Here is a 16,713-nt window from a genome sequence, read left to right as displayed (position 1 = left end):
CACAACATCGCCTGGTAATGTTGTGTCAACTATTTCATCTGTGACAGACTAACTGTTTCAGAAAAATTTAAAGAGTGTGACCTTGTCTTTCAGAAGTGTCAGGTAGTTGACATTGTACCTCAACATGGACCAGGCTAGAGCTGCCTAAAACAAATTAGGTCAACTGGTCTCTCCTGGAACTTACCTACAACGGTCCTTCACAGGACATTTCTAGATTTCTTATATCTATATGCTCCCTAAAATATAGAGTAAGTGATTGCTAAAATTGTTTTATATTCGCTAAAATATAGTCCATTTTTTATGGATTTTACAAGGACAGGCTTTTATTCTAGCATATACAAAACAGTATCTTCCTTATCCAAGACTTATTAGATAATGTGGAAATGTATTATTGGTAATGGTACAACATAAAGATAATGTGTACAACATAAAGATATGGGTACAACATAAAGATAATGTGAACAACATAAAGATTATGTGTACAACATATACATAATGTGTACAACATGTACATAATGTGTACAACAGAAAGATAATGTGTACAACATGCACATAATGTGTACAACATAAATATAATGTATACAACATAAAGCTTATGTGTACAAAATAAGTATAATGTGTACAGCATAAATATAATGTGTATAAGATGTACATAATGTATAAGATGTACATAATGTGTACAACATAAATATAATGTGTACAACATAAAGATAATGTGTACAACATGTACATAATGTGTACAACATAAAGATAATATGTACAACATGCACATTATGTGTACAACATAAATATAATGTGTACAACATAAAGATAATGTGTACAACATATACATAATGTGTACAACATAAAGATAATGTACAACACAAAGATAATGTGTACAATATATACATAATGTGTACAACATAAAGATAATGTGTACAACATATAAATAATGTGTACAACATAAAGATAATGTGTACAACATGTACATAATATGTAAATTATGATTTTTTTTGTGTACAATGTATAGATACTGTATACATCATGTAGATAATATGTATAATTTATCTCATTAAATAGGAAATCATGATCCATCAGTAGCACTCATTACTAGTTAGAATCCTTTATTTATTAATTGTATAAATATTACACAGATGTTCCATTTTTTAGGTGATGTAATTAGTACTGATTCGGAATCCTTTATTGATAGGTTAATAAGTATAACTAATAGTTAGATTTTAACTATCTTCAGATTGGTTAAATAGTACTTAGGTAAGGGTTATTGTTAATGTATTGATAGCTTGTGTAATAGGTTTTGAAAACATGCACGGCAATCTTCTGAACTAAAGTTGGGTGCGCTATCGATTTAGCTATCTCGTCACCGGCAATCAACCCAGTCCAGTTCAGTTACAATCCTCCCTAATCTTTTCAAGTGTTTGCCCTCAAAGACAACACTTTACAACTTAGGTTTCGGGTATCCTCTTGCCAAGCATTCATCCAGTACCTGAAACAAGGGTTGGCCATTGGTACCCATTTTGTAAAAGAAGTGGGAAAATTCACAGCCTGACTGGGATGTAATCCCGGGACCCTTTGAACTCTAGTTGGATGCTGTACCAATTACCTACTTGGTCACCAGCAAACGATTCAGTCCAGTTCCACTACATTTGTAGTGTTATTGGATGTGCTCTATAAGTTGTATAAAGGTTGACCAAGTGAAGAGACTGATTAAAGGATGTATTGGTCACATGGATGTTATTTAACATGGTTATTTTTTCAATTTTTTTTCTTCTGAAGGATGGAAAGGCCTACAGTCATGATATTTGGCTGGTAGCTTCCTCAATAAGAGCCCAACAAAATGTGCAGATAAAAATGACCTTGACCTCGTTACAAGATAACAGGGGTCAAATATGTCAAAAACTTAAACCAACTTCTTCTGAAGAACCCAAATGCCCTAAGTCATGATATTTGACTGGTAGCCTCCTGGGATGGAGCCCAACAAATTTGCGAATGAAAATAACCTCCACTAATTATTATGGGCCTGAAACTAAAACTAATAGGCCTAGATCATGATATTTGGCTTATGGATTTATTGAAGCGGTATTGTCTAAGTTTGTGAAATAAATGACTTTGACATACATTTATCACAAAAGGTCCTAAGAACCATAATATTAGTCTAATATCTCCTTCAGAAAGGACTGGTCACTTTCTCGGGTCAGCCTGTTTAAGTTTACAAAATAAATGATCTTGAGCTACAGTGGAATCTGTATTAAGTGACAACACCCAAGGGAAATTAAAAAGAAGGTCGTTTAATAGAAGCGGTCGTTAAATAAAGTTTGACCGTATTTTGTACAGAATTACACAACCGACTATAACCAAACGACTCCTGTATTCAGACAACAGTAAACAGACCACCGTCCCAAGCGCACTTTTACACATGTGTATGTACAGGTAGTTTAAAACAACATCGTTCAACAGATCAGGTGAATAACTAAACAATAGTTGAGTGATAATTATGACAGCTAATAAACAACTAAGAGTGTTTGAGAAGAATTGTCATTTCACTCAGAACAAACGATCGCCAGAGACTTGTTGAAGTTCTCAACTTTCACAACTGTTTTCGGTAATTACCATGATTTAAGCTAATTTGTTAAAAAATGATATTGTGTTATAATGATAGCGGTTGCTGTTGTAGTCCAACGTATATTATTCCTTTATTTTACGGTGGAAGCTGGAAAGAGAATCCAATTAAAAAATTGACCTAAATAAAACCGAAAGCATGTTGCCAAAAAACGGACCGGTATTATTGTCATTAGTACTTTGGCGCTGAGAAGTTCAGGGATGTTATTAAAGGCGTTTAATGTCGATGAGGAATTAAAAAAGATATGTGTGGTTGTGCTGATTTCAAGAATGAAAACCTGTCAGTGTACTTCATCCAATCAGATGGAGGATATTGAAGGGTTAAAGGTTTCATTGCCTAGCAGGACACTTGCGCCATCAAAATGGTTTTGCTCAACTGCGATAAATATCAGTCCATATTTTCAATGCTAAATCAACAATATCGGCAGTTAAAAAAACAAAAACTTTTTATTTTTTCAAATTTGTTCACTGAACTTTGTGACAGAGCGTTAAGTAGCCCTTCGTCAAATGTGGTGACGGTCGCAAATTTGTTTGGAGTTACACGACTGTTTCAACAACCGTTTTGTATATTTTCGTCAAACATGGTTGCTAAAATGTATCAAATTTGGTCGTTTAACGTAATTTTGGGGTCAGTATTTGGTGGTCGCTGGTCGTGTAAGACAGATGGTCACTTAATACAGTTAAATTACCTAGTAAAAATGGTCGGCAGGAATGAAAAGCATGTGGTAGAATACTCTAAATAACTGTAATGGTAGTTGACCAGTAGCATGCTGAGATGAAGGACTATCAAATATGTTCAAATAAATAACGGTGATCCATTTTCAAGGTATCTGGGGTTAAATGTTTAAAAAGGAAAAAAAAAGAAAAAACTTTTTCTGAATCACCAAGAGGCCTGGAGTGACGATATTTAGGCATGCTTAATTAGATGTTAATAAAGTTTTTTTCCAGTGAAAGGACCTTGACAAGTTTTCAAGGTCACAGAGGTCAAATGTGTTTAAACTTTTAAACAACTTATTCTGAATAAGCAAGTTATCAAGTTTCACCTGTAGGCTATGAAGTGTGGGAACTGAGTGAATGACCTACACCATCTTTGAAGGTCAGATTATTACAAAAAAAAAGATTGATTAAGTGTAAAATGTCAGGTAATTAAATCTTCAAAGAACCATATGGGGTAATGTAGCCATATGCTTAAGCCTATTTCATAAATTTGAGCTGGCCAATCTTTAAAGATCGGGCATATATGTGACATGAATAACAGGTATTACAGGCCCATTGGGCCTCTTGTGTTATTTGTGGTGTATATAGCAGTAGTTCTAGATTGTAAGCAAGTATATATATCAATGGAGGACTGTCTGGGTTCTTCCTGTGATTGTCACTTTGGCCATATAGTTTGACTTCTGTCTGTAATTTTCCAATATTTCATCTATTACATTTTCATAGATAAGGATGAAACTTTTCCTGTATATCACAATATATTTTGTTCTGCATCAGAATAAACATATTTGGAGATATTGCCATGAATTTTCGTGCATACTTTAATGTGGCTCTATGCAGCCGTCAAAAGTTCCATGTGGTTATAAAGTCCCGATTTAAAAGAAGAATTCAAAGCATTTTTTGTTATGCTACAAGATGGAAATCTGGGAAGTAATTTAAAATCTCATTTGTCATAATTCAAGTAGCTTTTGTTGAAAAACTGTCTTTTGATCAGTTAAATTACTAAACTTTTTTATCTAAACATAATAGATGATTCCCATGTATTTGCAGAACAGAGATTTGGAAAACTCTCTCAAAAATAGTTTGGATTGTATTGATTTGTGTAGTTTGTAGTGGGGTAAGCGCAATATTACATCATTGAGGATATATAGTGGGTAAGCGCAATATTACATCATTGAGGATATATAGTTGGGTAAGCGCAATAGTACATCATTGAGGATATATAGTGGGGTAAGCGCAATATTACATCATTGAGGATATATAGTTGGGTAAGCGCAATAGTACATCATTGAGGATATATAGTGGGGTAAGCGCAATAGTACATCATTGAGGATATATAGTGGGGTAAGCGCAATAGTACATCATTGAGGATATATAGTGGGGTAAGCGCAATATTACATCATTGAGGATATATAGTTGGGTAAGCGCAATAGTACATCATTGAGGATATATAGTGGGGTAAGCGCAATAGTACATCATTGAGGATATATAGTGGGGTAAGCGCAATATTACATCATTGAGGATATATAGTTGGGTAAGCGCAATAGTACATCATTGAGGATATATAGTGGGGTAAGCGCAATAGTACATCATTGAGGATATATAGTGGGGTAAGCGCAATATTACATCATTGAGGATATATAGTTGGGTAAGCGCAATAGTACATCATTGAGGATATATAGTGGGGTAAGCGCAATATTACATCATTGAGGATATATAGTTGGGTAAGCGCAATAGTACATCATTGAGGATATATAGTGGGGTAAGCGCAATAGTACATCATTGAGGATATATAGTGGGGTAAGCGCAATATTACATCATTGAGGATATATAGTGGGGTAAGCGCAATATTACATCATTGAGGATATATAGTGGGGTAAGGGCAATGTTTCACTATTTAGGATGTGTAGTGGGGTAAGGGCAATGTTACATTATAGAGGATGTGTAGTGGGGTAAGGGCAATGGAGCGCTGTCTGTGACCCGTGGTAAAGCTTCACAAAAGTTGAGAAAACCTTGATGTACTGTCTATAACCCAGTGTAAGACTCCAGTTCCAAGGTACTATCTGACCCAGTGCAGTGACTGTGGTTACCTGGAGTACTGTCTGTGACCCAGTGTAAGAGTTACAGTTTCCAGGTACTATATCTGACCCTGTGCAGTGACTGTGGTTACCTGGAGCGCTGTCTGTGACCCAGTGTAAGAGTTGCAGTTTCCAGGTACTATATCTGACCCTGTGCAGTGACTGTGGTGACCTGGAGTACTGTCTGTTACTCAGTGTAAGAGTTTCAGTTTCCAGGTACTATACCTGACCCTGTGCAGTAGCTGTGGTGACCTGGAGTACTGTCTGTCTGTGACCCGTGGTAAAGCTTCACAAAGGTTGAGAAAACCTTGATGTACTGTCTATAACCCAGTGTAAGACTCCAGTTCCCAGGTACTATCTGACCCTGTGCAGTGACTGTGGTTACCTGGAGTACTGTCTGTGACCCACTGTAAGAGTTGCAGTTCCCAGGGGTACTATTTGATCCTGTGCAGTGACTGTGGTTACCTGGAGTACTGTCTGTGACCCAGTGTAAGAGTTGCAGTTTCCAGGTACTATATCTGACCCTGTGCAATGACTGTGGTGACCTGGAGCGCTGTCTATGACCCAGTGTAAGAGTTGCAGTTTCCAGGTACTATATCTGACCCTGTGCAGTGACTGTGGTGACCTGGAGCGCTGTCAATGACCCAGTGTAAGAGTTGCAGTTTCCAGGTACTATATCTGACCTGTGCAGTGACCGTGGTTACCTGGAGTACTGTCTGTGACCCAGTGTAAGAGGTGCAGTTTCCAGGTACTATATCTGACCCTGTGCAGTGACTGTGGTTACCTGGAGTACTGTCTGTGACCCAGTGTAAGAGTTGTAGTTTCCAGGTACTATACCTGACCCTGTGCAGTAGCTGTGTTGACCTGGAGTACTGTCTGTCTGTGACCCGTGGTAAAGCTTCACAAAGGTTGAGAAAACCTTGATGTACTGTCTATAACCCAGTGTAAGACTCCAGTTCCAAGGTACTATCTGACCCAGTGCAGTGACTGTGGTTACCTGGAGTACTGTCTGTGACCCAGTGTAAGAGTTCCAGTTCCCAGGTACTATCTGACCCTGTGCAGTGACTGTGGTTACCTGGAGCACTGTCTTTGATCCAGTGAAAGACTTGTTTAGTACCAAGGTACCATGTGACCCTGTGCAGTAGCTGTTGTGACCCTGGAGCGCTGTCTGTGACCCAGTGTAAGAGTTGCAGTTTCCAGGTACTAGCTGACCCTGTGCAGTGGCTGTGGTTACCTGGAGCACTGTCTTTGATCCAGTGAAAGACTTGTTTAGTACCAAGGTACCATGTGACCCTGTGCAGTAGCTGTTGTGACCATGGAGCGCTGTCTGTGACCCAGTGTAAGACTCCAATTCCCAGGTACTAGCTGACCCTGTGCAGTGACTGTGGTTACCTGGAGCACTGTCTTTGATCCAGTGAAAGACTTGTTTAGTACCAAGGTACCATATGACCCTGTGCAGTAGCTGTTGTGACCCTGGTGCGCTGCATGTCTTTGACCCAGTGTATCTGACCCTGAGTGTGAGACTTGCAGTACCATGTACTAGCTGACCCTGTGCTGTAATAGCTGAAATAGCCTTTGTGTGAACCACTGCATGTCTGTTTTGATGCTCATACATCATTTACACTGATAGGTGGACACACAACTCTACTTGACGTCTTGAGGAATTCACCTAATATGTGTACATATATTAGGGTCAACCACATGTACAGTACTACCTATGTTAGGGTTGAGACATGCAATTTTTATGAGTTACTATTGTTATGTATGATAAGCTACAGAAATATATGAATTATTGATCATATGTATGGTGAGAATTACCTATATACACTGAGTAAGTCTGCTATCGCACTCTTCCTCCTGTGGACCTGCATTGATCTTGCATCACACATGGACACTGCTATCATTTCTAACCTTGGAATCGGCCACAAAGTATTACACAATAAACATGTTTTCTTAATGAGATATTTGACTCTTTGCCAAGATATTTCAACATCAATGTCTTGACAGATTTATTTGGCATTTGTGTGGTATCTCAAATGTAGCCAAATATTTGTCCTACTGTTTGTATCTCACAGGTAATGAACTGTCTGTATCTCACAGGTAACAAAACTGTTTGTATCTCTCAGGTAACCAACTGTTTGTATCTCATAGGTAACGAACTGTTTGTATCTCAAAGGTAACAAACTGTCTGTATTTCACAGGTAACAAACTGTCTGTATCTCACAGGTAATGAACTGTCTGTATCTCACAGGTAACAAAACTGTTTGTATCTCACAGGTAACAAATTGTCTGTATCTCTCGGGTAACAAACTGTCTGTATCTCACAGGTAATGAACTGTCTGTATCTCACAGGTAACAAAACTGTTTGTATCTCTCAGGTAACCAACTGCTTGTATCTCACAGGTAACGAACTGTTTGTATCTCAAAGGTAACAAACTGTCTGTATCTCACAGGTAACAAATTGTCTGTATCTCAAAGGTAACGAACTGTCTGTATCTCAAAGGTAACAAACTGTCTGTATCTCACAGGTAACAAACTGTCTGTATCTCTCAGGTAAAAAACTGTATGTATCTCACAGGTAACAAACTGTCTGTATCTCTCAGGTAACCAACTGTTTGTATCTCACATGTTACCTACTGTTTGTATCTCACAGGTAACAAACTGTCTGTATCTCACAGGTGACAAACTGTCTGTATCCCACAGGTAACCAACTGTTTGTATCTCACAGGTAACAAACTGTCTGTATCTCACAAGTAACAAACTGTCTGTATCTCACAGGTAACCAACTGTTTGTATCTCACAGGTAACCAACTGTCTATCTCTCAGGTAACAAACTGTCTGTATCTCACAAGTAACAAACTGTCTGTATCTCACAGGTAATAAACTGTCTGTATCTCACAGGTAACAAACTGTCTGTATCTCACAGTTAACAAACTGTCTGTATCTCACAGGTAACCAACTGTTTGTATCTCACAGGTAACCAATTGTCTATCTCTCAGGTAACAAACTGTCTGTATCTCACAAGTAACAAACTGTCTGTATCTCACAGTTAACAAACTGTTTGTATCTCACAGGTAACAAACTGTCTGTATCTCACAGGTAGCAAACTGTCTGTATCACACAGGTAACAAACCCTCTGTATCTCACAGGTAACAAACTGTCTGTATCTCACAGGTAACAAACTGTTTTTATCTCACAGGTTACCTACTGTTTGTATCTCACAGGTAATACACTGTATCTCACAGGTAACTAAAGGTTTGTTTCTGATGGGAAACTAAAGGTTTGTATTTCACAGGTAACTAAAGCCACACATTTACCCCAACCAGCCACATGTTTACCCCAACCCAGCCACATATTTACCCTAACCGAGACACATATTAACCCCAACCCAGCCACATATTAACCCCAACCCAGCCACATGTTAATCCCAGCCACACATTAATACCAACCCAGCCACATATTAACCCCAACCCAGCCACATATTAACCCTGCCCAGCCACATATTAACCCCAACCCAGCCACATGTTAACCCCAACCCAGCCACATATTAACCCCAACCCAGCCACATGTTAATCCCAGCCACACATTAATACCAACCAAGCCACATATTAACCCCAACCCAGCTTCATGTTAACCCCAACCCAGCCACATATTAACCCCAACCCAGCCACATATATTAACCCCAACCCAGCCACATATGAACCGAAACCCAGCCACATATTTACCCCTACACAGCCACATGTTAATCCCAGCCACACATTAATACCAACCCAGCCACATATTAACCTCAACCCAGCCACATATTAACCGAAACCCAGCCACATATTTACCCCTACACAGCCACATATTAACCACAAACCAGAAACATATTAACCCCAACCCAGCCACATATTAACCTCAACCCAGCCACATATTAACCCCAACCCAACCACATAGTAACCCCTACACAGCCACATATTAACCCCAACCCGCCCACATATTTACACCTACACAGCCACATATTAACGCTGCCCAGCCACATATTAACCCCAACCAAGCCACATATTAACTCAACCCAGCCACATATTAACTCAACCAAGCCACTAATTTACCCTAACCCAACCACTAAACTACCCTAACCCAGCCACTAATTTACCCTAACCTGGCCACTAATTTACCCTAACCTAGCCAGTCATTTACCCTAACCCAGCGTCATATTAAGTCAACCTAGCCACTAATATACCCTAACCCAGCCACTAATTTACCCTAACCCAGCCACATATTAGCCCCAACCAGCTACATATTAACCCTGCCCAGCCAAATATTAACCCCAAACCTAGCAGCCACATATTAACTCAACCCAGCTACATATTAACCCCAACCCAGCCACACATTAACTCAACCCAGCCACTAATTTTACCCTTACCCAGCTACTAATTTACCCTAACCCAGCAACCAATTTACCCCAACCTTGCCACTAATTAACCCTAACCCACCCACTAATTTACCCTAATCCAGCCACTAATACCCTTACCCAGCCACTAAATTACCCTAACTCAGCCACTAATTTACCCTAACTCAGCCACTAATTTACCCTAACCTAGCCACTAATTTACATTAACCCTGCTTCTAATTTACTCTAACCCAGCCACTAATTTACCCTAATCCAACCACTAATTTACCCTAACCCAGCCACTAGTTGACCGCAACCCAGCCACATATTTATCCTAACCCGGCCACTAATTTACCCTAACCCAGCAACATATTAACTCAACCTTGCCACTTAATTAACTCTAAACCAGCCACTAATTTACCCTAACCCAGCCACTAAATTACCCCAACCCAGCCACTAATTTACCCCAACCTAGCCACTAATTTACCCTAATGCAGCCACTAATTTACCCTAACTCAGCAACTAATTAACCCTAACCCAGCCACTAATTTACCCCAACCCAGCCACTAATTTATCCTAACCCAGCCACTAATTTACCCCAACCCAGCCACTAATTTATCCTAACCCGGACACTAATTTACCCTAACCCAGCAACATATTAACTCAACCTTGCCACTTTATTAACTCTAAACCAGCCACTAATTTACCCTTACCCAGCTACTAATTTACCCCAACCCAGCCACTAATTTACCCCAACCTAGCCACTAATTCACCCTAATGCAGCCACTAATTTACCCTAACCCAGCCACTAATTTACCCTAACCCAGCCACATGCTAACCCCCTGTATATCTCCTTTCCCATCCTCATTTACCACCAATACCACACATACTGTCAGTGTAAGGTGATCAATAAAAAATCCATAGTTCAGGGTCACATTTTTATTATGATTTGAAAATACAGAATGAAACAAGTATAAGATCGGTTATCAGCATATCAGCCCATTGGAAAGTTTTGTTGAGGGAGTAGAGACGATTAAAACATGTCTAAGACTTGGATTCTTCAGTAGTAGGTAAAATTGTTTTTCCCTAAATTTACAGGAGTTTAAGTCCTGTTAACTAAAAAACCAAATCTAGTAATATGTATTAGACGAACCATTAGATAACACTCTTGTGTAAGTTTAAACTTTCTTGGTTTTTTTTATTGTATCAGAATAATAACATTGTATATCGGATCTATCCATGGAGGCTCTGTGAGGCTGTAAATGTTTCAAACAAAACACAATAAATGGGGTAGAACACTTTATAGTTTAAAGTGATTTTCTTTGGTGATGTTATTGGTTATAAAATGTAAAGAGAAGTATTTTCCTTGAATATCTTTGTTAGGTTTGAAGATACCAATATCAAAAGAGGGTTTTGAAATCTTGAGACAATGATATTTATTTGTGCAAGGGCTGTCTCCTGCATCTTATCCCGGCCATCTTATCACTGTGGTTATTTATGGAGCCTAGAGAGACAACAAAAATGTGAAAGGAAGGAAAGGACAGTCAAGATAACATCACTAAAAGAGAGAGAAAAAGGCAGGAGGAAGGAGATATCATCTCGGGTTACTTCTATCCTTTACAACAAGAACAAAATCTGTAACCTGGCTTTAATGTCGTTGGATGTAACTGGGTCTGCGGTGCATGATTGTGCATGTGCATGCATGTCAAGGATGTGTTTTGTGAAGCAGAGCATCCAGTACATAACATTTATCATATTGAGTAATTATTCTAGGAAGTTCAGAGACAGTTTTTCTTTCATCGTTCTTTTAATCTGGTCTTCATCTTTTTGATATAGCTCAGTGTTAGCATGCAGATGGAATGAATAATTCAATAAAAAAGAAATAAAAATTTCAATACTGTTCTTGATTTTTCGAGTTTTTGACTGGTACTTTGATACAATTACTGATAACATCTTCCAGAAAAAAAAGATCTGATATCTTGTTTTATTGATCCCTGATCAAGTTTAATTAGCTTAAGTCTGCTGTTTCATTTGTAATAGCAGATCTATCTACCTGTACCAAATCCAGAACCCCAACTTAGTGAAATCAAGGGAGACAATTATAAAATCACTTGTTGTATAGAAACCCAGTGAATATGTCACTTTACATTATATAGAAACCTGGTAAATTAATCAACTAATATAGAAACAGTAAATTATATAGACGTTAAATACTAAATAGAAACGCAATTGATTAGTCATCTAATAGTATATATAGATCGACCCCTGTAAACTATAGTCATGCAATAACACATAGAAACCCTGTAAACTATAGTCACAGAATAACACATAGAAACCCTGTAAACTATAGTCACAGAATAACACATAGAAACCCTGTAAACTATAGTCACAGAATAACACATAGAAACCCTGTAAACTATAGTCACAGAATAACACATAGAAACCCTGTAAACTATAGTCACAGAATAACACATAGAAACCCTGTAAACTATAGTCACAGAATAACACATAGAAACCCTGTAAACTATAGTCACAGAATAACACATAGAAACCCTGTAAACTATAGTCACAGAATAACACATAGAAACCCTGTAAACTATAGTCACAGAATAACACATAGAAACCCTGTAAACTATAGTCACAGAATAACACATAGAAACCCTGTAAACTATAGTCACAGAATAACACATAGAAACCCAGTAGATTAGTCTAGTATTATGTAGCGGAACTGACTCAGTCGATCGTCGGCGACCAGATAACTCAATTGGTTGAGGGTCCTGGGTTCAAACCCCAGTCTGGCCGTGCATTTTTCCTCTCCTGTTACAATTATATAGAAACCCTGTACATTTTTTACCTAACATTTAATAGATATGTGGTAAATTAATCATGTACACTATATACAAACCCAATAGATACTTCTCCTAATATTATATAGAGACCTAATGTGACCTTGATACTGATACCAGTGATTTTCTGTGATGGAACAGCCTCAGTGAAGAAATCAAATGAAAACCTAACTATAAAAAAAACCCAGTATGACACTGAACAAAGCCAATACAATGTACAATATTTGGTATGGTTTAATAGATAACCAAGTATTTCCACTGTTTTATTGACAAAATGGTGTGAGGCTATATCTAGCCAGTGTGAGGATGAGGCAGTAAATATGTGTGTGATTACTGTGTCCCTGGTCTAGTCACATATTTATATCTGTATCGGCCAAAAAACTGCTGAGTGTGGTAAATGGAACTGTTCCTATCTTGCTAAACATTGCACAACAATCTACTCGTGGACTTAAGCTGTGGTTTACATGGACACAGCTATTTTTCAATCCCAATGTCCAGTTATTTTCATTAACAAACTATGTCAGCTGTGTCTTTTCCACATGAACGTATTTAATTTGTTCTGGGTGCAGTGATTGACCTTTATCCTGTTCAGACTGAACCTAATACATTACTTGCAGGAATATCTTTTCCATTGCTTTGCTCTATATGTACATGTGAAGCGTTGAGTGCTTACCGATTTTATATTATCTATTTTTTGGAAGGCCATCTAGTGGTCAATTTGGTGTCGTTAATCATCTGCTCATCACATGACAGGTAGCTGTAGGAGCCTGTGCCCCAAGCCTTGATAGCTTACCTAATGACCAGCATCATTGACTAAGCTGTACTTATAACAAATTCATGGTGTTGCTGGTAACATTTCTCAGTCCAAAATGTTTGCCCTGTGTTTTATTGTGTAAATCTCTGTGTTGTCAGGCTGCGCACACCTCCTTGAACTGTTCCCTCTAACTATTAAAGTACTAGTGTTAAGCTGACAGGGCAATTGCAGTCAGGCTTATGCTTCTCTGTGATGAACCACCTTTTGTGTGAATCGGAATGACATAGAGGAATTTAAAAAAACCATTTCTTTTATTCCACAACCTTCCAAACTTTGCACAAGATGGAGGATCATAACCTGATTTACACATACTTAACATTCTTATTAGCTGAGCTCCATTAGTGTGTGGGTTGCACTGTCTGAGAGCTCCTGTATTGTCTGGGTTGAAGTGTCTGAGAGCTCCTGTATTGTGTGGGTTGCACTGTCTGAGAGCTCCTGTATTGTCTGGTTTGAAGTGTCTGAGGACTCCAGTAGTGTGTGGATTGCACTGTCTGAGAGCTCCTGTAATGTCTGGGTTGAAGTGTCTGAGGGCTCCAGTAGTGTGTGGGTTGCACTGTCTGAGAGCTCCTGTAATGTCTGGGTTGAAGTGTCTGAGGGCTCCAGTAGTGTGTGGGTTGCACTGTCTGAGAGCTCCTGTAATGTCTGGGTTGAAGTGTCTGAGGGCTCCAGTAGTGTGTGGGTTGCACTGTCTGAGAGCTCCTGTAATGTCTGGGTTGAAGTGTCTGAGGGCTCCAGTAGTGTGTGGGTTGCACTGTCTGAGAGCTCCTGTAATGTCTGGGTTGAAGTGTCTGAGGGCTCCAGTAGTGTGTGGGTTGCACTGTCTGAGAGCTCCTGTAATGTCTGGGTTGAAGTGTCTGAGGGCTCCAGTAGTGTGTGGGTTGCACTGTCTGAGAGCTCCTGTAATGTCTGGGTTGAAGTGTCTGAGGGCTCCAGTAGTGTGTGGGTTGCACTGTCTGAGAGCTCCTGTAATGTCTGGGTTGAAGTGTCTGAGGGCTCCAGTAGTGTGTGGGTTGCACTGTCTGAGAGCTCCTGTAATGTCTGGGTTGAAGTGTCTGAGGGCTCCAGTAGTGTGTGGGTTGCACTGTCTGAGAGCTCCTGTAATGTCTGGGTTGAAGTGTCTGAGGGCTCCAGTAGTGTGTGGGTTGCACTGTCTGAGAGCTCCTGTAATGTCTGGGTTGAAGTGTCTGAGGGCTCCAGTAGTGTGTGGGTTGCACTGTCTGAGAGCTCCTGTAATGTCTGGGTTGAAGTGTCTGAGGGCTCCAGTAGTGTGTGGGTTGCACTGTCTGAGAGCTCCTGTAATGTCTGGGTTGAAGTGTCTGAGGGCTCCAGTAGTGTGTGGGTTGCACTGTCTGAGAGCTCCTGTAATGTCTGGGTTGAAGTGTCTGAGGGCTCCAGTAGTGTGTGGGTTGCACTGTCTGAGAGCTCCTGTAATGTCTGGGTTGAAGTGTCTGAGGGCTCCAGTAGTGTGTGGGTTGCACTGTCTGAGAGCTCCTGTAATGTCTGGGTTGAAGTGTCTGAGGGCTCCAGTAGTGTGTGGGTTGCACTGTCTGAGAGCTCCTGTAATGTCTGGGTTGAAGTGTCTGAGGGCTCCAGTAGTGTGTGGGTTGCACTGTCTGAGAGCTCCTGTAATGTCTGGGTTGAAGTGTCTGAGGGCTCCAGTAGTGTGTGGGTTGCACTGTCTGAGAGCTCCTGTAATGTCTGGGTTGAAGTGTCTGAGGGCTCCAGTAGTGTGTGGGTTGCACTGTCTGAGAGCTCCTGTAATGTCTGGGTTGAAGTGTCTGAGGGCTCCAGTAGTGTGTGGGTTGCACTGTCTGAGAGCTCCTGTAATGTCTGGGTTGAAGTGTCTGAGGGCTCCAGTAGTGTGTGGGTTGCACTGTCTGAGAGCTCCTGTAATGTCTGGGTTGAAGTGTCTGAGGGCTCCAGTAGTGTGTGGGTTGCACTGTCTGAGAGCTCCTGTAATGTCTGGGTTGAAGTGTCTGAGGGCTCCAGTAGTGTGTGGGTTGCACTGTCTGAGAGCTCCTGTAATGTCTGGGTTGAAGTGTCTGAGGGCTCCAGTAGTGTGTGGGTTGCACTGTCTGAGAGCTCCTGTAATGTCTGGGTTGAAGTGTCTGAGGGCTCCAGTAGTGTGTGGGTTGCACTGTCTGAGAGCTCCTGTAATGTCTGGGTTGAAGTGTCTGAGGGCTCCAGTAGTGTGTGGGTTGCACTGTCTGAGAGCTCCTGTAATGTCTGGGTTGAAGTGTCTGAGGGCTCCAGTAGTGTGTGGGTTGCACTGTCTGAGAGCTCCTGTAATGTCTGGGTTGAAGTGTCTGAGGGCTCCAGTAGTGTGTGGGTTGCACTGTCTGAGAGCTCCTGTAATGTCTGGGTTGAAGTGTCTGAGGGCTCCAGTAGTGTGTGGGTTGCACTGTCTGAGAGCTCCTGTAATGTCTGGGTTGAAGTGTCTGAGGGCTCCAGTAGTGTGTGGGTTGCACTGTCTGAGAGCTCCTGTAATGTCTGGGTTGAAGTGTCTGAGGGCTCCAGTAGTGTGTGGGTTGCACTGTCTGAGAGCTCCTGTAATGTCTGGGTTGAAGTGTCTGAGGGCTCCAGTAGTGTGTGGGTTGCACTGTCTGAGAGCTCCTGTAATGTCTGGGTTGCAGTGTCTGAGGGCTCCAGTAGTGTGTGGGTTGCACTGTCTGAGAGCTCCTGTAATGTCTGGGTTGAAGTGTCTGAGGGCTCCAGTAGTGTGTGGGTTGCACTGTCTGAGGGCTCCTGTAATGTCTGGGTTGCAGTGTCTGAGATCTTCTGTAATGTCTGGGTTGCACTGTCTGAGAGCTTCTGTAATGTCTGGGTTGAAGTGTCTGAGGGCTCCTGTAGTGTGTGGGTTGCAGTGTCTGAGGGCTCCTCATTTACCATTTTTTTTATCAATGATCATAAGGCCTAGAGATTTCTATATAATAATATTCATTTGACTTGTACTATCTGGCTGTGTATGTAAGATTATTTGCATGTCATTTCACAACAATGAAAACACCTATACCACATCTCAGTCAGGTGACTGTAATTAGGCCCCATTGGCCCCTTGTCTATAATGATTTCTGGAGAAAAAATGTTAGACAGATTCTTTTTGTTATGTTTATGTATCAAGTTATCTTGTTGATTTTATTCTACAGAAAAGTTAAACTCTCATCCATCTATCAATTATCGAAGTGTTCAAACATGTTTGTTATTTATTTAATGTGTAACAAATAATGATGGTTGCTCAAAACTAAAACAGGTTTATTGGTTGATGGTAAAAGC

At 40.3% G+C, this 16,713-nt stretch overlaps 1 protein-coding gene across 1 annotated transcript; it reads right to left on the bottom strand.

Annotated features, from left to right (window-relative positions):
* Positions 1–13,764: 13,764 nt before the first annotated feature.
* Positions 13,765–16,329, bottom strand: LOC110457511 (cell wall protein RBR3-like). The gene has a single exon (XM_021508824.1). The coding sequence runs from the start codon at positions 16,327–16,329 to the stop codon at positions 13,765–13,767; it is 2,565 nt and encodes an 854-aa protein (XP_021364499.1).
* Positions 16,330–16,713: the final 384 nt, after the last annotated feature.

This window comes from Mizuhopecten yessoensis, unplaced genomic scaffold (assembly GCF_002113885.1).
Source record: "Mizuhopecten yessoensis strain PY_sf001 unplaced genomic scaffold, ASM211388v2 scaffold9163, whole genome shotgun sequence".
Lineage (NCBI taxonomy): Eukaryota > Metazoa > Mollusca > Bivalvia > Pectinida > Pectinidae > Mizuhopecten > Mizuhopecten yessoensis.
The sequence above is the reverse complement of the archived record's forward strand: the minus strand, read 5'-3'. Positions and strand labels throughout refer to the sequence as shown.

Bases quoted from the DNA above. Each gene is read 5' to 3' on its own strand.
- LOC110457511 (XM_021508824.1), bottom strand. From the start codon at position 16,329: ATGGTAAATGAGGAGCCCTCAGACACTGCAACCCACACACTACAGGAG.